This window comes from Pectinophora gossypiella, chromosome 25 (assembly GCF_024362695.1).
Source record: "Pectinophora gossypiella chromosome 25, ilPecGoss1.1, whole genome shotgun sequence".
NCBI classification, from domain to species: Eukaryota; Metazoa; Arthropoda; class Insecta; order Lepidoptera; family Gelechiidae; genus Pectinophora; species Pectinophora gossypiella.
In genome coordinates, this window is record NC_065428.1 from 1,339,918 (window position 1) to 1,359,786 (window position 19,869).

The 19,869-nt window shown below is 39.5% G+C and overlaps 1 protein-coding gene across 2 annotated transcripts; it reads right to left on the reverse strand.

Moving 5' to 3' along the window:
• Positions 1–1,315: 1,315 nt before the first annotated feature.
• Positions 1,316–19,668, reverse strand: LOC126378180 (neural/ectodermal development factor IMP-L2-like). 2 transcript variants are annotated; one of them, XM_050026379.1, is made up of 7 exons: positions 19,533–19,668; positions 12,032–12,202; positions 6,404–6,570; positions 5,114–5,276; positions 4,138–4,325; positions 2,943–3,078; positions 1,316–2,417 (listed from the first exon to the last, which is right to left on the reverse strand). In XM_050026379.1, the coding sequence occupies exons 2-6, from the start codon at positions 12,150–12,152 to the stop codon at positions 2,947–2,949; spliced, it is 771 nt and encodes a 256-aa protein (XP_049882336.1). In that variant the 5' UTR covers positions 12,153–12,202; positions 19,533–19,668; the 3' UTR covers positions 1,316–2,417; positions 2,943–2,946. The 2 variants fall into 2 exon arrangements, with proteins under 2 accessions (XP_049882336.1, XP_049882338.1); XM_050026381.1 differs by lacking the exon at positions 19,533–19,668 and adding an exon at positions 16,984–17,116.
• Positions 19,669–19,869: the final 201 nt, after the last annotated feature.

Consider the following 19,869-nt stretch of genomic DNA (forward strand, 5'->3'; position numbering starts at 1 on the left):
GTTTTACAGATTTTATCAATCCTTGTAACTATTAAACTCAACAGTCACATTTGGAGTCCTTTTTATTTCCAAAGTTTATCTTAGATAACTTAAACACACATACATACATACATAAACTCACGCCTATTTCCCACCGGGGTAAGCAGAGACTACCGGGGTAAGCAGAGACTATAGAATTCCATTTGCTTCGATCCTGACACACTTCTCTTGCTTCCTCCACATTCATCAATCGCTTCATACACGCACGCCGGTTCAGAGTAGATCGTATTGAACCTTTTCTAAGGACATCTCCAATTTGGTCATCATAAATCCTTCTCGGTCTTCCTCTGCCAGCCCTACCATCAACTTTCGCTTTATATACCGCTTTACTAACTTAAAATAACATAACAAATACTTTTTTGCACACACTTACTTTAATAAGTGCTTTACTTACTTTAATAAGGAGGATGACTTACTTAGTGCTTAGCTTTGCAGGACAGTGTACATAAATAATAATAACTAAAGCGCCATTCGTTTTCAGTAATAACTTAAAGATGTTAAGCTAAAATGTCACTGTTGAAACATCTCTAGTTACATTAGTTCGGTAAGTAGGCGCAGGCGCAGAATTGTAGGCCAAATACGTGGGAACTGAAGTAGGAGCTGCATTTGACGTAGATCTACATGGAGGGATAATTTTCATGACCGGGTGAGAGCTCCCCATTTGTCCGGCCAGGTAGTTAATGCCATTTGCAGCAAATCTACAATAATTTACGCCAAAAATAAACACGGGTATTTCTGTTGTTAGGTTTGTATGCATTTTTTAACGTGACTTATTGTAGATTTGCCGCAGATGGCATTAACTACTTGGCCGGACAAATGGGGAGTGCTGAGGGCTCTCACCCGGTACAAAATTTAAGACCACAGGCCTGAAGGTGCCAGGTTGGACGTGAACCTCGGCTCAGGGCGTCGTCTGAGAGGAAAACTAATATTATTGCAATGTCTAAATGTGTGTGAAAGCTCGGTGAGGTATGGTAATTAGTTCATCTTACGATAGATGTACCACTGACTACCCCAATTAGGGTATAGTCGTGAGCTTAAGTTTTATGTTATGTTTAATCTGTAAAGCTCCATGTAACTCTATCCTGAGATAAACACTTCTAATACCTACTAACACGGTCGCTAAAGGTTCCAATTTCGTGCAGCATGGGAAAGAGGGGGAACTAAAGGGCTTGTCACACTTATGCTACATACATCTTATTTATACTTACTTACAAATCACGGCAAATCAACAATAAGTCACGCCAAAAAAAAATGTAACCGAAATAAAACATTGGAATTGTGTAATAAAACATTTATTATTTGAATCACAGGGGACAATATATCATAGAACATTAAAAAACACATAATTATTTCGATTACAAAACATTATGCTCACGATCTCCATCAAAATGTACTTCACCAAAAATATTTAACTTAATTTTAAGTAACAAAAATATAAACTAGAAAAATAAATAAATAATAACTATCACCAGCTTTAAATTTAATGTTTCTTGACGATATTCTCTTAATATTTTTATTTATAGACGAATATTAATTCATTATTCATTCTAAAAAATAGTAATTTGAAGATAATTATAAAGAGTTCAAAATTCTGTTTGATTTTTTTGTATATTAAATAAATGATTTATTAAAAAAATTGTAATATTCAATATTTTGATTTCCCTTTACTTAATAGAGGGGATATCTATGCCCAGCACTGGGGCACAATCAAATTATTACCTGTTTATTTGACCATCACATAAACGCTTATAGAATCACAAATATAATACAGTATCTATTTAATTATAAGCAGTTCTACAAATAAATGCAACGAGATCTTAAATATAAATTTATTATAATACCTAAGTATATGAATTATGTTTATACGAAAAAGTAGATAAGTTATCGCAAAAATATTTGAATTTTTGAGGAATCTCTAGACAATTTTAACAATTGAACTTATGTGTTGAGTTTTCAATCTTTTTTTAAGATTTCGACTTGCGCGACCATAAATTATATTATTTTTTATGAAAGTGTAGGGTATATTAATATCTAACATTATGCATAATTTCACAAATATTTTTGTACAACAATAAACTACATTTTCTAAAAAGCTTTAATTGAAATCAAATAAAACTTTTTACAAATTAAATTAAATTAATTTAGAAAAAAAATAACTTAAATTTAAATTAAGTACATACGAAATCCGTCGTGAGCTCGTTCTTCAAACAATATAATAATAAACTTATAATCTAATAATAATAATAATTTCATTTCACAATAATAATTTAAGTTTGTCAATGTATTATACGGATACGCTTAAGTATTTGGAACATCGAGATTTTTGTCCTTAATTTTCGGCGGGTAACTATATATCAGTTTAGTATTGGTTGTTTTAACTGGAACAATGAAAAATAGGTTAAGAATACATACTTCACGCCTATATCCCCGATGGGGTAGGCAGGGGTATAATATACACCCACAACTGCATGCTATGTTTAAGTCTCATGTAACAGGGGGCGATCCTATTGCCCCGTGATAAACATGAATCTGCTTCGATCCTGACACACTTCTCTTGCTTCCTCCACATTCATCAATCGTTTCATACACACAGGCCGGTTCAGAGTAGATCGTACTGAACCTTTTCTAAAGACATCACCAATTTGGTCAATGTACGTCCTTCTAGGTCTTCTGCCAACCCTACCACCATCATCGTCATCTGCCTAGCATCATCCCGTTTTTCACAGGGTCCGCTTACCTAACCTGAAGATTTGACAGGTCCGGTTTTTTTACAGAAGCGCCTGTTTGACCTTCCAACCCGCGAAGGGAAAACCAGCCCAATACGGGTTAGGTCACATACCTCCCAACCACCAACCTTCGCTAAACACGAAAACAAAAAATAAAATAAAAAGAAATCAGCTCACCATCTTACGATGCCTTGGATGGATAAAGGAAGGTGGACGCGGTATCTTTGCCGTATGCGTTCTGGGCTACGCAGGTGTACTGGCCCATGTCGCTCCATCGCAGACCAGAGATCATCAGATCCCCTGATGGCAGCACCTGGTGGAAGAATTAGGTGGAATCATATTCTACATATCTTTCTTCTTGTTGCAAGTTGTCTTTGATTACTTGTGGCTCTGACTACCCCATTAGGGATTACAGGCGTGAGTTTATGTATGAGGTAAGAGTATGAACCCGGTACCATACTTACACCCATGAGATATTAATTTATCATGCCGGGCAAATTGGGAGCGCTGACGGCTCTGACCCACTACAAAATTTAAGACAACAGGCCTGAGGGTGCCGATTATTGTTTTTTGTTGTTTGTGAGGTTTTTGAAGTTTGTATATTAAGTAAGTAAGATTTACATCGCCGTCTCAAGATAGTCCTCTGTAAGGGTGATGTTTTTCACTTATCATCATCATCACGAGCCCATTAACGTCCCCCCTGCTGGGGCACGGGCCTTCCCTATGGATGGATAGGGAGATCGGGCCTTAAAGCACCACGCGGGCCCTGTGCGGATTGATGGTTATTAACGACTGCCAATGCAGCCGGGACCAACGGCTTAATGTGCTTTCCAAAGCACGGAGGAGCTCGAGATGATTTTTTTTTGTGGTCACCCATCCTATGACCGGCCTTTGCGAAAGTTGCTTAACTTCAACAATCGCAGACCGAGCGCGTTTACTGCTGCGCCACCAGCCAAATAACTTTATAAGGCTAAAAATCCCTTGTCAACACGCACGCGCTGGTAAAAATAAAACTCAAATTTCGCGTAAAAGGACATGTCCTGGTGATTAATTCGACAAATTCGCTGTTATATGGTTGACCTCGCCGCACTGTGTTGTTTGTGTGCTTGATCGAAGTGTATTATCATCAATCAGTGTTTTATGAACCCGCCGGCTGAGGTCAGACGCGCCGCCACCAGGTACTGTGCTTTTCCTTACCCTTGCAAACTGTATTTCATTTGTTCCATATCCGCAGCAGTTTGCAGTAGTCCACCCAGCGTGACATACCAGTTGAATTTATCGAAGAATCGAATTTATCGTAACCGCATATACAGTCCATTAATATTTTGTTTCTACACCCGCCCAACCATTTTTGGTTTGGTAAGATAGTTACCCGATGCCTGTTGTCTCCTAGGATGATGTTATCAAGATTGTCCTGCCAGTACAGGTCGGCCTTCCCCTCGATGCGGCATGGCAACACAATGTTGGTTCCCATGTTTTGGAAGATCTCGTTGTAGTATGCCGTGATGACTGGCTTCGGAGGGATCAGCAGTTTCTCCAAAACTAGGTCTGGGTCCTCGCCTGCGAAAGAAGTTTATTCATTTATTTGACTGCCTGTCTGACCTTCCAACCCGCGAAGGGAAAACTAGCCTAATACAGGTTAGGTCACATTTCGGAGATAATGTGGGTTTTCCTTCACCGCAGAGCACGTGATAATCATTTATGATCCAAACATGAATTCGAAAACAAATTCGACAATCATAATTAATCAATTCAGTGTTCCCTAAGTTATGAGGCAATTGTATAAAACATATATTTTGTATATTCTTTTTGTAATGTGTACTGTACTCGTAAAAGTAGCATGGAAAATGCTGCACTGACAAGAACGTGGCGCTTAAATTGATGATGATGACTGTACTCGTTGTCGGAGAACCGAAAATATCATAAACAGCCTTTTTCTTCTATCGTGTGGGTTGTGAGGAATATCAACCTCATCAACCCTGGTGTCAGGGTTATTACTGAGCCGCCAAAGGTCCCTGACATGGCTATACTTACATCAGTTAGTAGTAATCGGGACCAACGGCTTAACATGCCATCCGAAGTACGGATCATCTTATTTTCGGACAATCAGGCGATCAGCCTGTAATGTCCTAACTAAACTAGGGATCACAAGGTGATTTTTGTGGCCCTCCCGGGGCCTCCGGATCGTGAGCCCAACGCTCAACCACTGGACCACGGAGGCCGTTAATAAACAGCCTATGTGCGTCCTTATGCTGGGCACAGGCCTCCCTCAATTGGCCGCAGGGGATATGGAGCATACACCACCACGCTGCTGCACTGAAGGTTGGTGAACAAATAAATAAATGTACCTTCAGTAACGTAGACGGTGGTAGATGCGCTCTGCTGTTTGAGCCCGGCTGTGGCGAGACAGGTAAACACGTCTCCGTTTTGAGCTGATGCTATGAGCTTGGAGGTGATACGGGCAATGGATGATGGGTGGGTCGACAGGATCTCATTCGCAGCTTCTTCGTACTGGAATTGGAGAAGATTACATTGGTACGATTGGCTGATTACAGTTTAACACAAAGCTCGGTGAGGTGTGGGTACTTAGTTCACCTAGCAATGGATGTACCTCTGACTACCCCCAATTGGGATATAGTCGTCAGCTGATGTTTTTGTGGAAGAAATTGCTACCATAGCAATAAGGCCGCGTATTGTACAAATTGTTTGTCCGTAATTGTTTATGTAACGTGCTTTATAAGAGTTTTTGAATTTTTGGTAGTTAGTTTCCAACTAGTCAAATCAGTTACTTTTTACTTAATGTTAAAACAAGATAATTTATCAAAAACTAAACTCTGATTTTTTTTATGGACTTGTGGCATTAACTACTTGGTCGGACAAACAAAACGCTCGCGTTTTGTAAGGATTACCTGAAAAGTATTAAATACTAAAATTCACCGTGTGTGATATTGCTATGAGAGTTTTATCAGGAATATCATTTGCTTAGATGACTGCAGCAGGCGCTAATGACATCCTGTTCGTCAATCAGCAACACTAGACACTATCCTGACAAAACTTTCATAGCAATACTAACGTTAGCATTCGTATTCCTCATTTTTTTGGCGTTAATTTTTTTTACAATAAGATTCCCATTGACGTTCAAAATTGAGCTTTGTACAGGTTTAAGACAGTAATTAAACAGATTTGTAAAAAGTTTATTATAAGATTAGTGATTATGAATGCACGGGATTAGCTGGCAGCCAAATTATTGTGTCACAGTTTTTTTTTTTAAAGGACATCTATCGTCGTTTATCGGACATCGAGGTTTTTCTTGCAGCATCTTTTCCTCAGTATGCAGTTTGTGAGAAGTTGCAGTAGTTTTAGGCGGATGAGGCGTTCGTTATGTAAAAAAATACTATGTTACGTACTGAATAAAGATATTTTTGAATTTGAATTTATGAACGTTCCAGGAGGGTCATTGCTCAAATGATTGCAGCAGGCGCTACTGGCATCCATTAATATTGTTCGTCGCAACGCTAGACACCATCCTGACAAAACTTTCATAGCAATGCTATCGTTAGTGTTGCTATAAAAGTTTTGTCAGGATAGGGTCTAACGTTAGGGTTATTGCTCAAATAATTGCATCAGGCGCTACTTACATCCACGCTCGGTTCTCCGTTCTTCAGCCAGGTGACAGCGGGGCTGGGCGAGCCAAACACCTGGCACTCCAGCTGCACTCTCTGTGTCGGGCCCACATGGAGTGTCTCCGGGGGAGCCACGTATATATGAACGTATTTCCTGAAAAGTCGTTTCGGGGCTGGTACCACTGAAAAGAGAAAGGATTAATCATAATTATCATCTATTTCGTTCTAGTATCAGGAATACATCCTGCTCAGGGACGGTACTGAAAAGTATCGGCGTCCGAAGGACGTAATATACGATCCCGACGACCCGATTACTCTAGACACAAAACACTTCAGAACCCCGATACCGACCCCGCCGGCGTGGTCGACGATTTCCGTCCTTCAGCGCTTATCGCTATCGACCCACTAGAGTCGATTAATTATTTCAAATATTCTACCTCTCAGACGACGCCCTGAGCCGAGGTTCGCGCCCAACTGGGCACCCTCAGGCCTGTTGTCTTAAATTTCCTACCGGGTGAGAGCCCTCAGCGCTCCCCATTTGTCCGGCCAAGTAGTTAATGCCATCTGCAGCAAATCTTCAATAAGTCAGGTCAAAAAAATACCTTGTCATATCCCCAAAGAACAGTACAAAACTGAATACAATTTATCAAACACGAATACATTTCAGATGAAAATAAGCATTTTAAATTTTAAATTCATGTGCCGTCTGACAACTTAGCAAGTCGATTCGAACAGCTGGCTATACCACATTATATACGTACATGGGTAAAAGTTATTTGAAAGGCAATATTGCGAAATATATAATTTGTTAAGCGATTCCATTGCAAAATACTTAAATCAGTTCGAATTCTTGAGCTCGCAGCTTTTTTTTGACGTGACTTATTTACTTACATACATTCATACATAAACTCACGCCCGTAATCCCTAATGGGGTGGGCAGAGCCACAAGTAATCAAAGACAACTTGCAGCCACTGTTAATACGATGTCGTAAGCTGGATATGATGAACTTTATGGTGTTAAGGGATCAGCCTATCACCCATAACATTAGTCCATCATGTTAGAGGACACTATCCCTTTGTCGGTTCTTACGACATGCCCGGGAAGACAAGCAGCTGAACGTGTTCTATGTTTTTTATTTGCTCCCAGAACAGCATAGATGCATTTACTTAGGTACACTTATTTACGACTTATTTACTTTACTTATTTATTTACTTTTTCACTTGCGCTGTGGATTTGCCGCAGATGGAATTAACTACTTGGCCGGAAAAAGCACATTCCGGACACTTCATACAAAATGACCCCGTTTTACACAGACACTACACATTGGCGTTATCGTACACGCGCATCTGTGTGTGTGACGTCTGACGCCATACGATTGAAGACTAAAGTAAGACTGAGGGGTGAGGTAAACCTAGCTCAGCCGCTGGTGGGGAGCGGAGAGTTGCCGTTCTATACGTAGTATTATTCCTTGGTTGTTTGACAGCTATCAAAACAATACAAGTTGGAAGTTAGTGATTATTTAGAAGATATGAATGCATGGGATTAACTGTCTGGGAACTGACATTAGGCAGCTAAATTACTCAATTGTATACCAATATTTTATGTTTATTTTTATTTTTTTAAAGAACGTCTAGGGCCCTGTGCCGAGGTTTTTTTTGCAGCTTCTTTTTCCCGGCTATACAGGTTGTGAGAAGCTGCAGTAGTTTCAGGCGGATGAGACGTTCGTTATGTAAAAATTGACGATTCAAAGTGTAACTATGTTACCTACTGAATAAAGATATTTTTTTTTGTATTTTGAATTTGAATTTGAGTAACACATCTATTTAATAGGATTATGAAAGCGGTATATAACGAGAAGGTTGGTGGTAGGGTTGGCAGAGGAAACCCTACGTTATACACGTATGCCGGTTCAGAATATATCGTATATGTCACAAAAACGTGACAAATGTATATAGGACATTCAGAGACAGTCGTGGTGACAAGGAAATCATGAAAGTTAATTTGAAACTTGTGAATTCAGCGCTTGAGTTCAAATTAACATAGCCACCCTACTGGGAGGCGCGCCGAAAATAGGCGTGATTTCATGTCGATTTACAATTTTGATTTTTGAGTCATACCAGGCGAATTTATTCATACATACACATTCGTTTCATACATAAAATAACGCCCGGCAGCTTTGCTAAAACGGGCAGTCACAAGCAATCAAAGATAAAATCAGTTTTGGTTCGAAATCCGAAGATACGAGGCTTGAAATGGAGTTTTAAAAACATATAACATAGCATAGCATCACGTCTGTTTCCCTAAGGGGTAGGCAGAAGTGTATAATATGTTCGTAAGGTACACTCACTCCTCATCTCAATCCCAATTCGACTATGTAATGAAATTATCTTGACGATCTTGTGACGTAGCGAGTAGGCGCCGCTACTTCAAAAGCGCACCCCTGATGCCGGGCAGCAACGGTATCAGTACTGATTGGAGGCCGAGGAAATGGATTCTGGTAGGGCTCTAGCTAGGACATCACCGATTGAGAAATTGGTCGGTGTACTGCGGAACGGAAGGCGATTGGGGCAACCACCGTTCTACACGCCCTATCTGTGGAGTAATGGCGATTACTCCACCGACAAGAGCGCAGCTCTTAAATAAAGAGAGAGAATGCAATTATAACATTAGTACCTAACTAAAGAATTTAATAACTAACTCCGTGAATTCCGTCAACGAACACGTAAATAGGATGTCAGTATACTGCTGAGAAATTATCTCCGTATTTATAATAGCTACAGTTACGAGAATTAGACAGAAAGAAAGAGAATTTTTTGAACATGAAGTGTGTGCTAATAACTCAAAAGTGATACAACTCGAGTTGTATTACTTTTCACCGACGGTACAGAAATATCGTTGATGGTTTAAGTCCCTTGTAAGAGTCAGCGAGCCTATTGTTGAGGTTTTAGAAAGAAATACATATTATTATAACACACTTGCACATGTAGACGTTATAAATACTCCAAAACTTTCAGTGGAATTCCATGTTCTCTGCCTACCACCACGGGAAAAAGACGTGATCTTAGGTCTTTAACATCGTCATCATCATCTCAGGCCTTTACATCTTTATCAGATGATACAAACAGCGTTTCTGTGGCAGCGTTTGTGTGATGTCTTTATGTAGTAACAGAAAAAGCCTATATACGTCCCATAGCTGGGCACAGGCCTCCCCTCAATCAACCGGAGGGGATATGGAGCATACTCCACCACGCTGCTCCACTGCGGGTTGTTGGAGGTGTTTAGTAACTAATAACCGGGATCAACGGCTTAACGTGCCCTCCGAAGCACTGAATCATCTAACTGTTTCGGACAATCAGGCGATTCATGCCTGCAATGTCTTTACCAAACAAAGGACAGTCGCACAAAGTGATTTCGACAATGTCCCCATCAGGAATCGAACCCGGACCTCCAGATCGTGAGTCCAACGCTCTAACCACTAGATGACGGAGACTGTTGTAGTATAAAACCAAACTTTTTTACTTTTATGTTATGTAACATCTTCAATAACACGAATATATAGGTGTTTGTCTCGGATGTTATATTAAAAATTTATAACACATAAATAATATATAAGGCATAATGTTTGTTATATAACAATAAATGTTACATAAAGGAAGTTCAAGGATGTTTTATGGAATTGTAATATTATACTTAGTGAAGGCCGGTTTTTATGAGAATAAATGTTTTTTTAAAGTGCAGTTTTCACTGACGCTGTTGGCTCGACCATTATAGACGGCGATACGGCTCACCTGTCATGTTGGACTAACAAATCTTGAGATGGATGTACCTCTGACTACGCCAATAATGGTCGTCTTCTTCTATCGTGTGGATTGTGACGTGAATTACCAACCCCATCAACCCTGGTGTCAGGGTTATTACTGAGCCGCCATAGGCCCCTACCTGACTTATGTAACGACTAAGTACGTACTTACATCAGTAAGTAATAACCGGGACCAACGGCTTAACGTGCCTTCCGAAGCACGGATCTTTTTACTTTTTGGACAATCAGGTGATCAGCCTGTAATGTCCGAACCAAACTAGGGATCACAAAGTGATTTTTGTGATTTGTCCCCACCGGGATTCGAACCCGGGACCTACGGATCGTGAGCCCAACGCTCAACCACTGGACCATGGAGGCTGTTTAGGCCGGAGGGATATAGTGGTGAGGTTATGTTATGTGTTTTTTTTAATTATTATTATTATTAATAACCCTCAATGCCCTTTTTAATTTTTTTAATAGTACGGTTTTATATACTTGCGGGAAATAACCGTAGATACCATATTACGAGATTAGATGGATGTAATTCTCTTCTTGCATCATTGTTAAGGTTTTCAAGGCAAGAGTGAATAGGCACTATTTGAGTTTGAGGAGCTCGGTGGCGCAGCGGTAAACGCGCTCGGTCTGCGATTGTTGAAGTTAAGCAACATTCGCAAAGGCCGGTCATAGGATGGGTGACCACAAAAAAAAGTTTTCATCTCGAGCTCCTCCGTGCTTCGGAAGGCACGTTTAGCCGTTGGTCCCGGTTGCATTAGCAGTCGTTAATAACCACCAATCCGCACTGGGCCCGCGTGGTGGTTTAAGGCCCGATCACCCTATCCATCCATAGGGAAGGCCCGTGCCCCAGCAGTGGGGACGTTAACGGGCTGGTGATGATGATGATGAGTTTGCGTGCTCCTTAGAGCACATCGCTTAAGACCGGGCTGGAACGTGGGCAAACTTCATATCTTTTAATACAAATAATGTTTATACTATTGTAAATAATTTATACGAATTTACAAGCACTTATATAAACCTGGGACTAGAGAGTAACTCACTTAGGGACTGTAACGTGGAACCTGACAGAGGACAACAGTAACTGTCAGTACTATTCAGAGGCGGAGGATAGGAGTCCTAGTACGGCATTGAAATACACTACACTCTGCGGGGCGGAAGGCAAGAGGGAAACCACTGCCCTATTTTTCCCTAAAAAGTAGCATGGAAAATGCTACATCGACAAGAGCGTGGCACTTAAATAAGTGATGATTTAAACCTGCAATTCAAATTGTTACAAGACAATAGATTAAACGGCTCACCCCAATTACATGGGACTTAGTAGCTAGTGAGAGGTGAATGTATTTACACCTTTACCTACCCTTTCGGAGTACGGTCACGAGCATTAATAATGTATACACTTTGGTACCATGTCACATTTGACAAATTGAACTGTAAGTCTCACTAAATGTCAAATATGTTAGTGCGAAGTCCTAAAGTGGGTACATTATATTGCTCATGACTGTACAGTCGTGATGCTGTTATGTGTAATGTATTTAAAAGTATTTGAATGTAGTTTTTTTCCCCAAAATTATGTTATTTATTAAATCAGAAAGAAAGAAAAAATATTTATTCGACATACTTACTTATTGTTTTAACATAATTAACATAAAATAATACAGTTATGAATGTATGCCGACACGGTTCCACCTCAGCATAATGCCATAGCCTAGACTATAACGCTGGTTTTCAGTTGAAACCGGTAAGGTAATCAGGTAACACATTAAACAAAATCAGTCATCAGCATCGCCACTGATAGAAGTAATAGGTTGTATAAAAAAAAAACATTTACCATTAGGTTGTAAACTGTTGTCCAAGTCCAGTTTATTCGAAAGCAGCGCGCCTGAAGCCTGAAAGTCCGACTGGAACGACACTAGCGCCGCGGCGACGAGTAGTGAAATTAAGTTGAACATTGTTGCTACTCGACGATAGATGGCGTTAGCAGGTTGAAATTTAAAATAATCTGAAACAAGAAAGTTTTTAACTTAGCTTTATTTGTGTTTGTTATTTACATATTCTTATTATGTTACTTCTTTAATTAGAAATTTATTAGTATATTGTTCTTCTATCGTATATGTTGTGAGGTGAATTATCAACCTCACCAACCCTGGTGTCAGGGTTACTATTGAGCCGCCAAAGGCTGACATGGCTGATGTAACGTTTACTCACTTACATCAGTAATTAGTAACTGGAATCAACGGCTTAACGTGCCTTTGAAGCACGGATCATCTTACTATTATATTCATAACGCGCTTGTTACCTACACGGGTAGGTAGAGATAAGTCTTTTGCCACGTCAGTTCTACATCAAATCCTTCACAAGTACCTAATCATCAGTTTTGGATAAAAAAAGACACCAGGATTGATGAGGTCGGTTATTGACCTTACATAAACTGCCTATATACGTCCCACTGCTGGGCACAGGCCTCCCCTCAATCAACCGGAGGGGGTATGGAGCATACTCCACCACGCTGCCCCAATGCGGGTTGGTGGAGGTGTTCTTACGGCTAATAGCCGGGACCAACGGCTTAACGTGCCCTCCGAAGCACGGAATCATCTTACTTTTTTGGACAATCAGGTGATTCAAGCCTGAAAAGTCCTTACCATACAAAGGACAGTCTCACAAAGTGATATCGACAATGTCCCCATCGGGAATCGAACCCGGACCTCCAGATCGTGAGCTTAACGCTGTAACCACTATACCACGGAGGCTGTCCTGTTATTGATCTTACATCTCATCACCTATTTTGTTATGATATGAGTGGCTGCGGGTGCAGCGGTGAAGGAAAATATCGTGAGGAAACCCACATACCCGAGAAATGCGTTTCGGAGGTAATTGTCCTAACCTGTATCGGGCTGGTTTACAATTCGCGGGTAGGAAGGTCAGGTTGTCGCTTCTGTAAAAAACCGGACCTGTCAAATCTTCAGGTTAGGTAAGCGGACCCTGTGACAAACGGGGTAACGGGGAGATGATGAAGAGTGAAGAGAGTATTATGTATATTTTTATATTTTTTTTTATTATTTCTTTAGATAAGTATTATTATTATTTATTATTATTTTTTAGTTATGTTGGTATCTTTATATGTTTATTGCACCAGCCCGTGCTCCAATGCATAATCTTCTTTCACCCTAAGGTTGCCTGGCAGAAATTTCTGTTTAGCAATAAGGCCGCCTATTGTGCTTATGTTTTATTCGTATGTTTATGTCCTTTGTATATGTTGTTGTGCAATAAAGTAGTATTGATTGATTGATTGAGAGTAAGTTGTTTAATTGATGATTTGCACTCTGTCCACCCTGATAGGGGTAACTGTGACGTTGCTATATAATAAATATTTGTTATTTTATGTATTTGGCACAAAAAGAAAATTGACTGGTTTGAAAGCAATTGAGAACTTTATTAACTTTACTTTTTTATTGTAGACTAGACCTGCGGAGCCCGTCCCTACCCCGATACCAACCCCGCCGGCGTGGTCGACGATTTCTCTCATTCAGCGTTTATCGCTAACGACACCCTGAGCTTCGCGCCCAACAGGGCACCCTCAGGCCTGTCTTAAATTTTGTACTGGGTGAGAGCCCATTAGTCCGGCCAAATAGTTAATGCCATCTGCGGCAAATCTACAAGAAGTCACGTCACAACAAAAGGAGCCCTGTTTGAGACGTTAGGATTATTGTTGTACTAGTGACGCAGAGTGCTCTGTACGGAACTGGCTCAGCTTGGACTGCGGGGACATCCGCTCATAGCATCCGGACATCCGGAGGTACGGTAATTACAGTGTGTTTGTACATTAAATATTCACATTAATATTAATAAAGAATAATATTAATTAATAAAGAAAGAAAAAAGCGAAGAAAGATGGACCTGTAGATTGTTAGAGTGGCGCCCACGAGCATTCACAAGACCGAGAGGAAGACCACCAATGAGATGGAAGGACGACATCGCACGGCACGCAGGATATGACTGGATGTCGATAGCCCAAGATCATCGGAAGTGGAAAAACATGGAAGAGGCCTACGTCCAAAATTGGATATGAATTTAGGCTGATATAGATAGATAGATAGATTCATCATCACCAGCCCATTAACGTCCCCACTGCTGGGGCACGGGCCTTCCCTATGGATGGATAGGGAGATCGGGCCTTAAACCACCACGCGGGCCCAGATAGATTAATAAATATTAAAATTATTACTTTTTTCATATTACTGCTTACCGGGTGGCAAAACAAAGGATCCAAACATTCTAAGTGTCTTATTGTATAATAAAGTTGGGTATTCATTTACAAATAACATATAATAATAAAAATACAAGTATGCTACTAAAAACATCTGCACTATTAAAGACCTATACGAAGCCACTGAAAATGCCGTAAGCGTGGCCAATTATTGGTCAGCAAAAATTTAGTTTCGATCGCCATCGACTCGCAAAGAAGATTACAAAAATAAAAATAATAAAATTAAAATATGTAGAATATATAACTCTTAACTCACCGCGTAATATAAATTAAAATATTAAATTGATCCGTATATTATTAAAATATATAATTTGCGTTGATAAATATGGTATAATTAAACTGCCATTATGATAAATGATGAACTTAATAATAATTATTAATATACCTACGACTAAAAATCATTGCCCTACAAACACACATAAACTCACGCCGGCAATCCGCAACAGGGTGGGCAGAGCCACAAGTAATATCTAGACAACCCGAAAATTTCGGGATCTCGCGGGATTGATATTTCCAATCCCGGGTTTTCATTCCCTAGGCGTGTTGCTATGATACGTTGTCCCAGACAGCCAATATTCAAATTCAAATTCAAAAATATCTTTATTCAGTAGGTAACATAGTTACACTTTGGATCGTCAATTTTTACATAACGAACGTCTCATCCGCCTAAAACTACTGCAGTTTCTCACAACCTGTATAGCCGGGGAAAAGTAGCTGCAAGAAAAACCTCGGCACAGGGCCCTAGACGTTCTTTAAAAAAAAAACATAAAATATTATTGTACAATTGAGTAATTTAGCTGCCTAGTATCAGTTCTCAGACAGTTAATCCCATGAATTCATATCTTCTAAATAATCACTAAGCTTATAATAACCTTTTTTGCAAAGTTTCTGTTTAACCACTGTCTTAACATACATACACAAGTTCACGCCTATTTCCCACCGGGGTAAGCAGACACTATAGAATTCCATTTACTTCGATCCTGACACACTTCTCTTGCTTCATCCACATTCATCAATCGCTTCATACACGCACGCCGGTTCAGAGTAGATCGTATTAAACCTTTTCTAAGAACATCTCCAATTTGGTCATCGTAAGTCCAACTACTGTCGTCGTAACTACTGTCTTAAAAAAGTTGAAATCCAACGAGGAAGTTCGTAGAGTCGTAAGATCACTGTTGTGATGCAATTGTGTCCACATGTAACAACTGCTACAGACCTACTTCCTTAAATTAGGGACGTACTCCATCACATTACACCGGATACATTCCATCATTGCGTCAATCAGATGAATAAACTCTTTGGAATGTTAACTGACTCATTCTTACCAAAAACTTATCAATAGGTACTCAGAAATCAGTACGTAAGATAAGCTCACTACTATATCCGAAGTAGTCAGAGGTACACATATCGCAAGATGAACTAAGTACCCACACCTCACCGAGCTTTCTGTTAGACCAACGTGATAGGTGGCGAGCCGTATCTCCGTCTATAATGGTCTGAAAACTGCACTTAAGATAAGTATTTATCTTCATCATCATCATCAGCTCATTAACGTCCCCACTGCTGGGGCACGGGCCTTCCCTATGGATGGATAGGGAGATCGGGCCTTAAACCATCACGCGGGCCCAGTGCGGATTGATGGTTATTAACGACTGCTAATGCAGCCGGGACCAACGGCTTAACGTGCCTTCCGAAGCACGGAGGAGCTCGAGATGAAAACTTTTTTTTTTGTGGTCACCCATCCTATGACCGGCCTTTGCGAAAGTTGTATTTATCTTAATTTATCATAAATAATTCCGAAAGTAAAAGAATGAAGAAGTTTCCTATATCACATTTTAAAACACTCACATTCATTCATTCCCATAATTCCCTTTTTAACTCGTTTAACTGTGAATGAAACTCTTGCAAGGAAACTCTTAAGCCACCTAACTTGTGTTTGACCTGTTTAAAAGGTACTTATTAATAGAATTGGAAGTTTTAGAAGGTCAGATTCACGGTCGCTTTTTTAAAATACTAGTATATTATGCTATAAGTACTTTTTTTAAACGGACCTCAAAATAACATTAAGTATAGTGTAATAAGTATAAGTAGAGTTACTGATTAAAGTAATAGTATGACATAATATAAGCAGGTAATCATATTTATTTATTTTATTTTATTTTTTGAATTATGTTACCATTTTGATTGATAATTATTTTCTGATATGTAATCAGGTATGTTTAAAAACGCTAAGGGAAAGGGAAAATTAACTGTAAAATAAAATTATTTAAATATTATGCGGAACTACTATTAATTTGCGCTACTTATGTTCTAAACTGTTCAGCCAAGTGGTGAAAGTTATTGAATCAATTTCACTTTCTTGATAGGAAAAAAATCTAAAAAAAGATACTTTTCATCAAAACAGACCAAATCTACCTTCTGTACAATTTCACCCCCATTTGTTCAGCCAAATAGTCAACGTCTGTCGCACACTTACAATAATCTCGTCAAAAAAAAAAACAATTTCAAACTCTTACCTTAACACTAGAATACTTAAACAATACTAAAAAGCACTAAAATAAAAACTAAAACTTATAAAATCACTGAGACAAAATCACTCCACTTTATACTTTGACCAAACAGTATTGACACTTGGAACGATCTATAGTCTTGGACAGAGATGATTGAAATGGTTCCGCAGTCGTGGACAATTTGTTTATATAGAGACCGCGCGACACACACGAGTCGATTTTTCACTTAAGATTATAGGTATGTATTTCTCCACTTGACTGGGAAAACACAAATATACATACGTGCATACAGAAGTCAATCCCAAATGGGGTGAGCAGATAAATTCAAATGAAAAATATTTTCACTCAGTAGGTAACATAGTTACACTTTGAATCGTAATTTTTTACATAACGAACGGCTCATCCGCCTAAAACTACTGCAGCTTCTCACAACCTGTATAGCCGGGGAAAAGAAGCTGCAAGAAAAACCGCGGCACAGGGCCCTAGACTTTCTTTAAAAAAAATACATAAAATATCGTCTATATCAGTTCCCATACAGTAAATCCCATACATTCATATCTTCTACTCGTAAATAATCACTAAGCTTATAAGTTTCTGTTTAATTACTGTCTTAGAACTGTTCAAAGGTAAATTCTGAATGTCAATGGGATTCTTATAAAAAATTCGTGTGATTTAGTGAAACCAGAAAATACAACAACACAACATAAGTGCACGACTATATTCCAATTTGGGTAGTCAGAGGTACATCCATCGCAAGATGAACTAAGTACCCACACCTCACCGAGGTTTCTGTTAGACCAACGTGATAGGTGGTGAGTCGTATCGCCGTCTATAATGGTCGAGCCAACTGTGTTAGTGAAAATTGCACTTAGGATTGACTGGGAGACTGAATAATTCAATCCCAGACAAAGTATATATATTTTGTGTTTTGGCATTAACTACTTGGCCGGACAAATGGGGAGCACTGAAGGCTCTCACCCGATACAACGTTTAAGACAACAGGCCTGAGGGTGCCCAGTTGGGAGAGAACCTCGGCTCTATCGTGTGGGTTGTGAGGTGGATTACCAACCTCATAAACCCTGGTGTCAGGGTTATAATTAAGCCGCCAAAGGCCCCTGACATGACTCATGTAACGACTACGTTCTTACATCAGTAAGTAATAACCGGGACCAACGGTTTAACGTGCCTTCCGAAGTACGAATCGTCTTACTTTTGGACAAGCAGGTGATCAGCCTGTAATGTCCAAACCAAACTGGGAATCATGAAGTGTTTTTTTTGAGCACAACGCTCAACCACTGAACCAAAGGGACGGTAATTATTCTTACGAAAAATGTTTTCTTTTTGACGTGACTTATTGTAGAGTTACCGCAAGTGGCAATAACTACTTGGCCGGACAAATGGGGAGCGCTGAGGGTTCTCACTCGGTACAAAATTTAGGACACCAGGCCTAAGGGTGCCCAGTTGGGAGAGAACTTCGGCTCAGGGCGTCGTCTGAGAGGAAGAATATTTGAAAGAATTAATTGACCCTAGTGGGTCGATAACCATAAGCGCTGAATGAAATCGTCGATCACGCCGGCGGGGTCGGTATCGGGGTTCGAAGTATTTGGTGTCGCGAGCTGATTGGCCGCCTCTATGGCTAGAATAATCGAGTCGTCGGGATCGTATTAAGGAAATATGTAAACCCCTTACTTACTATTTAAACCTTAATATCTTACATTTTAATGTTTGTTTTAAGTTATTTACAAAACTTCCTTACATATACACACACATAACCTTTCCTTTCGGTCCTTATAAAAGGTTCAGTACGATCTACTCTGAACCGGCGTGCATGTATGAAACGATTGATGAATGTGGAGGAAGCAAGAGTATTGTCAGGATCAAAGCCGTTGGTCCCGGTTACTACTTACTGATGTAAGTAAGTAGTCGTTACATGAGCCATGTCAGGGGCTTTTCGCGGCTCAATAGTAACCCTGACACGAGAGTTGATGAGGTCGGTACTCCACCTCACAACCTACACGATAGAAGAGAGAGAAGATCGAAGCAAATGGAATTCCATAGTCTCTGCTTACTCCGGTGGGAAATAGGCGTGAGTTTATGTATGTATTCATTTTTTTAGATAATAAAGCGTACCTCTAGGCTTTATGTCGATTGCCACAATATAGCTATCTGAAGTAAACTATTATGTCAAACAAATAATTATGCCGAATGTTCTACCACCCCCATTCTTAGTAGTAGTGGTCCAGAGGGTTTAAAATTCATAATTTTCAAAAGTTTCAACATATACTAACGATAAATGACTCCTTTTTCCCACTGGGGTAAGCAAAAACCATAGGACTACTTATTACCATCCTGATACACAATTTTAATTTTCCATTCGCATAAATAATAATAACCTTATTATTATTATTAACCTACTGACCCTAAAGTAAGAAAACTCTCCCGTGTTACCAAATTATTATATTAATTTCATTTATTACTATTAAATTTAAACTTACTGCTCTCCACTGAAGGGGTTCTAAAATTGAAAATATAAAAAATAATTATTAAAAACTTACCGAAATTATTATTATAAATGTCCAGAAAATCACTGTAACGTCACAGAATTGAATGTAACACAGTGGATAGAATGTAACATAAAATCAAATTATTGGTTATAGAAATGTAAGATGTAACAGAAGGCCGTAGACTCGTGTCTACGTTGTTATCAGATAAGGAATGATGTCCAATCTCTCAGACTTCCCTTATATACTGTACAGGGACGATACACACGGGGCGATTTTTCCTTCCAACATTTTATTCCCAGCTGCGCTAAGAATGAAAATCGCTCATGAAAACCAGAACTGTAATTACTGATCTTTATTTCAAATCAGTTCGAAAAGTAATAATGAATTT

Coding starts and splice junctions, on each gene's coding strand:
- LOC126378180 (XM_050026379.1), bottom strand. CDS start 12,152: ATGTTCAACTTAATTTCACTACTCGTCGCCGCGGCGCTAGTGTCGTTC. Junction 5,277..6,403: donor ACGGAGAACCGAGCGTGGAT/GTAAGTAGCGCC, acceptor CTCCAATTCCAG/TACGAAGAAGCTGCGAATGA. Junction 3,079..4,137: donor TAGGAGACAACAGGCATCGG/GTAACTATCTTA, acceptor TTCTTCCACCAG/GTGCTGCCATCAGGGGATCT.